Source organism: Gekko japonicus, unplaced genomic scaffold, assembly GCF_001447785.1.
Source record: "Gekko japonicus isolate JY-2015 unplaced genomic scaffold, Gekko_japonicus_V1.1 scaffold457, whole genome shotgun sequence".
Classification (NCBI taxonomy): Eukaryota; Metazoa; Chordata; class Lepidosauria; order Squamata; family Gekkonidae; genus Gekko; species Gekko japonicus.
In genome coordinates, this window is record NW_015164196.1 from 639,237 (window position 1) to 647,525 (window position 8,289).

General features: G+C 46.2%; 1 protein-coding gene across 1 annotated transcript in view; it reads right to left on the minus strand.

Annotated features, from left to right (window-relative positions):
* TSTD1 (thiosulfate sulfurtransferase (rhodanese)-like domain containing 1) overlaps window positions 1–8,053 on the minus strand; it is an 11,207-nt gene extending 3,154 nt beyond the window's left edge. Inside the window, exons 1-3 of the mRNA XM_015408360.1 lie at window positions 7,742–8,053; window positions 3,354–3,476; window positions 2,254–2,416 (exon numbers count right to left, since the gene is read on the minus strand). Of these exons, the coding sequence (XP_015263846.1) occupies window positions 2,254–2,416; window positions 3,354–3,476; window positions 7,742–7,829 (374 nt within the window). The 5' untranslated portion in view covers window positions 7,830–8,053. The remainder of the gene's footprint in view (window positions 1–2,253; window positions 2,417–3,353; window positions 3,477–7,741) is intronic.
* Between the last annotated feature and the right edge of the window lie 236 nt (window positions 8,054–8,289).

Consider the following 8,289-nt stretch of genomic DNA (forward strand, 5'->3'; position numbering starts at 1 on the left):
TGCCACGCCTTTCCGACGCCAGTGACCCCCCCCCCCCCCCGCTAAGACAGAAGATTCAATTTTCCTTGCTGGCCACAAAAAGATAGCTCTCTCTGCTCCAGCAGAGGTGGATGCTCCTCTTGGTAGGGCTGCCGAACTCCTTGTGGAAACACAAGAGGAGAAAGGAGAGGAGAGAGAGTGGGAAAAGATGCAGATGGACAATATCATTAAGACTCTGCAAGGAGCCCTCCTTTCATCCCTAAAACATTTGGAAGTGTTAAAAGTATAATCCCAAATATAATAAGGCAATACTGACAGGAACACATGATCCACCCAGAGTGTATGCAGTAAATAAAACAAATGTTGCCATGTCTAAGACCCCTGATTTAAGCTTGTTCCCTGTTCGCACCTATCAGAACACGACAGACCCTACAGCAAATCCCGTGTATGTTTCCATTCCTTGGACTAATTCAGAAATATACAATCTGCCAATCTATGCCTAATCCTATTGAAAAACAGTGATAAATTCATTCGAAAAGTAAAGGACCTCATTATTCTTTGGAACCTCTGCCAGCCAGTTTGGAAAAGTTAATAAAAAATATGTGTTGAGATCAGTGATTTTACTCAAATTTTAACGCATGCAAAGGGAAACAGAGGAAAATCAGGGTACCATGACTTGGCCCCAAACCCCCTGAACCAGTTAATAAAGGCGTGTTGAGGGATGCAACCAGACTACAGGACACGATGACAAGAGCACTTGTGAGTCAATTGGGGAAAGATTCATGAAGGTCAACAAGAAGAAGAGGAAAGCCCAAGGGATTATCATGAGCCCCTGTGTGCTTTAATGTGTCAATATTCTAAAATGGACCCTGATGATAATGATCAAGAACCCCAAATGGTCACCCTCCTTCGTGAGGGTCTTCCCCTGAACTGACTAGATTTTTTTTAAAAAACTGACTCTGAATGCCCCCCCCAAAAAAATTTTTTTTACAAGCAGCTACAGTGGATGACCAATGTAAGACAAAACGGAAGAAAGCAAATCTCTCCACTGAGCTCAGTTTTACAAATTGCGGAATACACAACTGGTGTATGTCTGTCTTAGTGGATGTCATGGCTGGGGGGGGGGGAGGTACGAACCCCTTCTCCCCCATAAAGGTAAAGGTTCCCTTGCTCGAAAGCCAGTCGAATCCGGTTGCGGTGCTCATCTCCGTTTCAAAGCCGAAGAGCCAGCGCTGTCCGAAGACGTTTCCGTGGTCATGTGGCCGGCATGACTCAACACCAAGGCGCACGGAACGCTGTTACCTTCCCACCAAAGTGGTCCCTATTTATCTACTTGCAATTTCTTGCTTTCAAACTGCTAGGTTGGCAGGAGCTGGAACTAGAGACGGGATGGGAGCTCACTCCGTCTTGCGGAGTCTTGCCCATAGGGGCATCCTAAAACAATGATGCCCACAGCTGCTGTGGGAAGACAAGATTTTGGTCTTGGGAAGCTGGACCCAGCTCTTTAGTTTGGCCCTCAGATAAGGGGATGCAAAGATTGTTCTAACATTATATCAATATAACAATATTATTAAGAATTTTTTTTGAAAAGCCTGGTGTCCGGGGGTGGGGTGGGGAGGGAATGGCTGCTGCTGAGGGACAGTCTGTCCCTGAGTGGAAAACACCCATATCCTTTTCTTGTGGAAACACAGTGCAGTGCTATGAGGCCTCCTTTCATCGCGTCCTCTCTTTCTCTGCCAGACTTTAAGGAAAGGGTCTAGGAGAGCTTCTAGGGATGCCAGCCTCCAGGTAGGACCTGGGGACCCCCCAGAATTACCACTCATCTCCCGTGGTGCCTTAAAGACCGAAGAAGCGAAAGCTCCTACCCTGCCACATATTTTGTTAAGTCTTTAAGGTGCTACTAGACTCTTGCTCTTTTCTACTGCTACAGACAGACTAACACGGCTGCCCATCTTGATTGCTTATCTCCAGACGACAGAGATCAGCTCCCCTGGAGCAAATGGATGCTTTGGAGGGTGGACCCTGTGGCACTCTACCATGCTGAGGTCCCTGTCCTCTCCAGGCTCCATCCCCAAATCTCCAGGAGTTTCCCAGTCCATGTATATCCCCATCTCCCATAAAAATTTTTTTAATAAACATCCATCTTAACTGATTTATTTGCTGCAGCAGAAACCAGTTCAAAAAGGAACCAATGCCTACCGCACACACCCCTGAATCCCCAGTTTACCAGTTGTCCTTGTGGGAGAAAGGAGTACAGTGGAAACCAAGACTCACCTGGCATAGCCGAGCGCCACGGCTATTTCTGCGGCCCGGGCCCCTCTTTTGCCCATCTGGCAGTGGAACACCAAGTTTTCATCATCTAGCCGCGGCTTGTTCACCCCATACTTCATTTTAAATGTTTCCGGGTCCATTTTAAAAGCCTCTTCTACCTCCGCCACTGCAAGAAAGAAGAAGAAGAAGAGATTGGATTTATACCCCGCCCTTCACTTGGAGTCTCAGAGCGGCTTACAAACTCCTTTCCCTTCCCCTCCCCACAACAGACACCCTGTGAGGTGGGTGGGGCTGAGAGAACTCTGACACAAACTGCTCTTTTTCAAGGACAGCTGTGCCAGAGCTTGTGACTGACCCAAGGTCACATCAGCAGGTGCAAGTGGAGAAGTGGGGAATCAAACCCGGATCTCCCAGATTAGAGTCCGCGAACTTACATTTTAAATGTTTCCGGGTCCATTTTAAAAGCCTCTTCTACCTCCGCCACTGCAAGAAAGAGTCGGGATTGAAAAACATCAGGCCTCCCAAACTGAGCCACCACGTATTTCATTTGTTCCATTAAAAGCCTGCCGCTGCTTGTAAAAATAAGGGCAGTTAAACCTTTTTATGTTTACAGCAAGAGGCAGAGGACTGAGCAAGAGAAGGCTGTGCAAAACCAAGGCTGGTGCCAGGGGTGGCACTGGTGGGCAGGCGCTGCAGACCACAGACTTGGGAGGGCCCACTGGTGCAGCGGTCGCGACCTGCCCTCCTGCCTTCCCTCAGGGTGGCAGCAGTCATGGCATTGGAAGGAGAGGGCAGCATCTCACCAAAGATCCTAAAACCTGCCCAGGTCAAAATGGAGTTTTTCCTGCTTCAAGGTCGCAAACTGAAGAAGTACCAGGAAATGAGTTTGACATGGAGGGCTCATTCAAGTGAATGGAACAGGCATTTTTCACTTATATATTAGCCTTGGAAGTGGTGGGTGGGTTCCCAAAATGGTAAGGGGCCTGGTTTTTCAGGTACAGCTCAGTCCTGCGCCTCGCAGAAATGTCTCTCCCGCTGGCAATTCTATGCAACTTTGCATCAAGCATCCTGCACACACAGACCCTGTAGCATGCTGTTCTCACCTGGAATATTAACAGCATTCGCAATTTTCCCATTGGCTACCTCTTCTGGCGAACGGACGTCAAAAATCTGGGCCTCCCCTTCGGCCACCAGCTTCTTTACATCCTCATAGGAAATCACTTTTGCTTGAAGAAAGGGAGAAAAAAAACCAAAATATCCTTTTGCATTTTTCCCCAGGGTCTTCTCAACATACCCAGTTATCCTGAGAGTTAAAAACCCTGAACTTGTTCCAGTTTCTGATTTATTTACATATGTAAAGGATGGGATACACATAGTACATCTGGAGGACATAAAGCCAATGAAACAACCATGACAATTTGTGAATAGTAAAATTTATACCTACAGATATACATCTTCTCCCACCCCTTTTTTTTCTTCTTACAAGCTCTTTTTCACTGCTTTCAAACAACAGGTAGCCCACTGAATTTTTGTTGGGAAACTTGTCACATCACAATGGCCCACTGCCAGGAGAAAGCTTCACCTATTAAATTCCTGAGGTTCAAATGTACGGACTGGGGCTAACGCTGTCCACTGCATGAGACAGTGATATGACTTTAAAATGTTCTGCCAGGCCTGTGGTTGAGGCCAGCAATGGTTTTCTCCATCTAACCTGGCTCCGTCCTTCCTCTTTCTGTTATGGGGAAAGGACACTAGTTTGTCTATTTATGCACCATCTTCAAAAGGTCAGTTCCCTTCTTAAATTGTTAAGCTATTTTGATTTCTGTACATTTAAAAAATTCTAATCTGATCGCTAATGCTGTTTTTGAAATGTTGTTCCACACCCTGAGCCTTATGGGGGGGGGGGCTCTAAGTCTAATGAAATAAATAAAAGGTAAAGTTAGGTAATGGGATCCTTTGTAAGACAAGAGATCCCAGAGTTAACACTGCCCTGGAAATGCCTTTGATTTCCAAGCCCTGCTATCTAGATCCAAGAAGGCGGCCACTTTTTTACCCCCAGCCATGCTCTTGTGTCTTTTAACAGCAGCTGTGTTAATTAATGTGTTGCATGATCCTAGGGATCCATTCTGTTGGCAGAGTAATTAACACAGCAAAGGTGTACAACCTGATGAAAGCGTAGATAGAGCTTTATTCAGGAACTAACATACTTGATAGTGAAGAGTAGAAACGGAGACAGGTGCCTGCCTAGCTATATCACTAGCTGAGAGAGGGGGGGGAGAGACTAAGTGTCAAATATCCAAGAAGAAGCAGGACATTGCCCTAAGAGTAACAATCTGGAGACAGACAAGGAATGGCACTTAAAAGGAGAGATAGGATAACACTAACAGGATAGGATAACATTATCCTATCTGATGGTCTCCTTGCTGCCCTTTGCAGGGTCTTCTTCTTTGTACACCAGAAAAATATGCCTCTTCCACCAGCTCAGAGCTTGGGAGCTAAGCAAGGTCAACTGTGGCTAGCACTTAAAGGGAGAGACCACCAAGGAAGACTGGTGTCACCACACACAAGAGGCAATAGCAAACCTCCTCTGCTCACCTCTTGAACACATGAATACATTAAGCCCCTTATACTGAATCAGACCCTTGGTCCATCAAGGTCAGTGTTGCCTACTCAGACTGGCAGCAGCTATCCAAGGTCTCAGGCCAAGGTCTTTCGCATCACCTACTACCAGATCCTTTTCACTTGAATTTCTGGGGACTGAACCTGAGACCTTCTGCATGCCAAACAGATGCTTTAACACTGAGCCATGGCCGCTCTTGCCTGGAATGCCCCGTGGATGGGATCGCCATGATTCAGTTGTGACTCACCAGTACATACTTCTCTGCCAGAGGAGTGTTGGCAGAGTAATTAACACGGCAACGGTACCCAACCTGATTGAAGTGTAGATAAACATTTATTTAGGAACTAACATACTTGATAGGAAAGAGGAGAGACAGAGATAGGTTTCTAGCTACATCTGTAACTGAGAGAGAGCCACTAAGTGTGGAGTTTCCAAGAAGAAAGAGGAAATCGCCCTAAGATTAGCAGTCTGGAGACAGACAAGGAATGGCACTTAAAAGGAGAAGGTAACCTCACTATCCTAATTGTCTTCTTGCTGCCCCCTGCAGGGTCATCTTCTTTTCTTCTTTGTACACCAGATACTGCCTTTTCCAACAAGAAGGGCTCCTTGACCCAAAGGAAGGCTCTGCTGCCACCAAAAGAGATCCACAGGAACCAACTAGGGATGTTAACAGACCTGGAGAAAAATGTCCCGCCTCTTGAACAGAGGCATAATGTGCAGAAGTAGGGAGTTGAAGCTTTCCACAACACCTCTGCTGAAGGAATAGGATAATTTCCTTCCAGCCTAACTGGCAGCTCCACAACCCACCCACATTCGCTGAAGCTTTTGGTGGGGAAACTCTTCAGCTGCTAATTGTTTGTATATCAAGTGGCTACTTTTAAAAGTACAGGATCAGGGCCTAGGGAAAAAGTCGACACCCTTGGACAGGAGACCACCCCAAATCAAAATCATCCTACATTACTGCCTTGGAAGAGTAGGATCCATTTTACAAACACTGGGACAAAAACTTCAGAAGGTCTTTGTTAGTTCTTCCGTATTTTCTCTACACTCCTCACCTTTAATTAGGACGTCTAAAACACACCGGTGTCTACCCAACAGCCTTCTGGCTCCTGCTGCTTCCCAGGACCTTGGCCATTCTCAGCCCTTTGCAAGCCAATAACCCTCTCGAGCTCAAGGTCGTCCATTTCCTTACTCCCTTTGCTCACGGTAAGCCGAAAGTCAGCAGGGCAAAGCTTTTCACAATACCTTCTCTCCAGGCCTGGAGGAAAGCGATGGCGAACCTAAACAGCATGATAAAAAGTAGAGACATCACCCTGCCAACAAAAGTCCGCATGGTCAAAGCAATGGTATTCCCAGTAGTCATGTATGGCTGCGAGAGTTGGACCATAAGGAAGGCCGAGCGCCAAAGAACAGATTCTTTTGAATTATGGTGCTGGAGAAGACTCTTGAGAGTCCCTTGGACTGCAAGGAGATCAAATCAGTCAATTCTAAAAGAAATCAACCCTGACTGTTCCCTGGAAGGCCAGATAATGAACCTGAAGCTCAAATACTTTGGCCACCAAATGAGAAGGGAGCACTCCCTGGAGAAGACCCTGATGCTGGGAAAGATTGAAGGTCAAAGAAGACTGGGACGGCAAAGGATGAGATGGTTAGACAGTGTCATCGATGCAACGAACATGAAATTGAGCAAACTTCAGAGGACGGCGGAAGACGGGAGGGCCTGGCGTGATCTGGTCCATGGAGTCGCAAAGAATCGGACTCGACTGTGTGACTGAACAACAAAAGGCCTGGAAAATCGTCACCCTGCTTTGTTTCTCCATGACAGTCTGTTGTTAAAGACACAGGGACAAGATGGGTTCGGTCCCCCACCCCATCTGCTTGGCACCCAGAAGGTCCCAGGTTCAATCCCCGGCATCTCCAGTTAAAGAGCCTGGCAGTTGGTGCTGTGAAAGGCCTCTGCGTGAGACCCTGGAAGAGCTGCTGCCAGTCTGAGTAGACAGTGCTGACCTTGAGGAATTGATGGTCTGACTCAAAAAAGCAGCTCCATGTGTTCAACTGCACAAGGCATGCACACAAATGCAGCCTTCTCTCTCTTCTCAAAGGGAAGAGAGACTGATAAATGGACTACAATGCAAAGAGACTTGGTAGCTCTACAAGCTGCAGAGTAAAAAAATTAAAGACAGAAAGGGGGGGGGGGCTAACCCAAAAAGAATTGAATTACGAAACAAAAAGTTAAAGAAGTCAGAATGTGAGGGCCCAATACTTCTATATCTAAAATTAAAGCATAAATATTACCAAACATACAAAAAATATATGTTTTATTAGACATTAGATAAAAACAAACATAAGCCCAAACAGTAGCCTCAAATCGGAATAAAATCATACAATTATCTCAAATACAGACCATTTGTGACACCCTGACCAAAGGCATTTTGGCCAATTAACTCTCTTCAGTGGTCAAACAATGTTGTTACACGACTCCAGACATCACAGTAGTAATGCAGTTCTTTTATAAACTTGGAGCAAATCGAAATTGTTGTATAATCAATATCTGTGACCTAAGGCAGAGATATGTCAGAGGCCCCATTCTAAATAACCTGCTACCCTGGTCAGGTACAGGTGTCTTGAATGGTAATTCAGTTGTGTACCTTCCTCTCTTGGTTAAAAAATAATAATTAGATGCAGTCTGGAGCCAGTAGTACGTAATAGGGTAAAATATAGTATGTAATAGAGTAAAAAATTAAAACGGGCCACATGTACCTGTTGACTCCCTACTTGCTCTGCAGAGGCTAAACAAGATGTGTGTGGGGGGTTAGGGTTTTTTGTTTTTTTTTTGCAAATTTCCCTCAAGGGCAGCGATCTTGATCATACCTCTATCCACGCTGCTCATGTTCACACGTGCAAGGGAGCCGGGGGGGCGTGCAAGGCTCGGAACCAGCAGCTTCCGCAAGGCTTCCATTGGCAAGAAAGGACCGGCCTCCTTACTGTCCCCGGAACGGACGTCGGATTCGAAAGTATCACCTGTACTTCCAGGCACCGTCTCCAAAGTCCGCCAGCATAAACAAACGCCACAACATTTCTCAGCTTTTAGACGAACCTGGCGGGTCCCTTTTTAGGGCTTAATACCCAAACAGGGCTTGGCAACGCCGCCAACCCGGCTCTTCTGCTGTGCCTTTCGACAGCCGCCGTATAATGCAAAATAACAACAACAACAACACCTCTGCTCATCAGGCCGATGATGATAAAAGGAGCAGCGCAGGGAATAAGAGTAGCGACTCTATAGCAAATAGCGAGGGGGGACATCTAAGGAAGCCCCTTCGGTTTTCTCTCTTTACAAAGGCTCCCATTTCCTTGTCTAGGGGGGGAAATGCAAAAAAAAAAAATTGCAAAGGAAAAGAAAATCGCAAAAAGAATTGCCA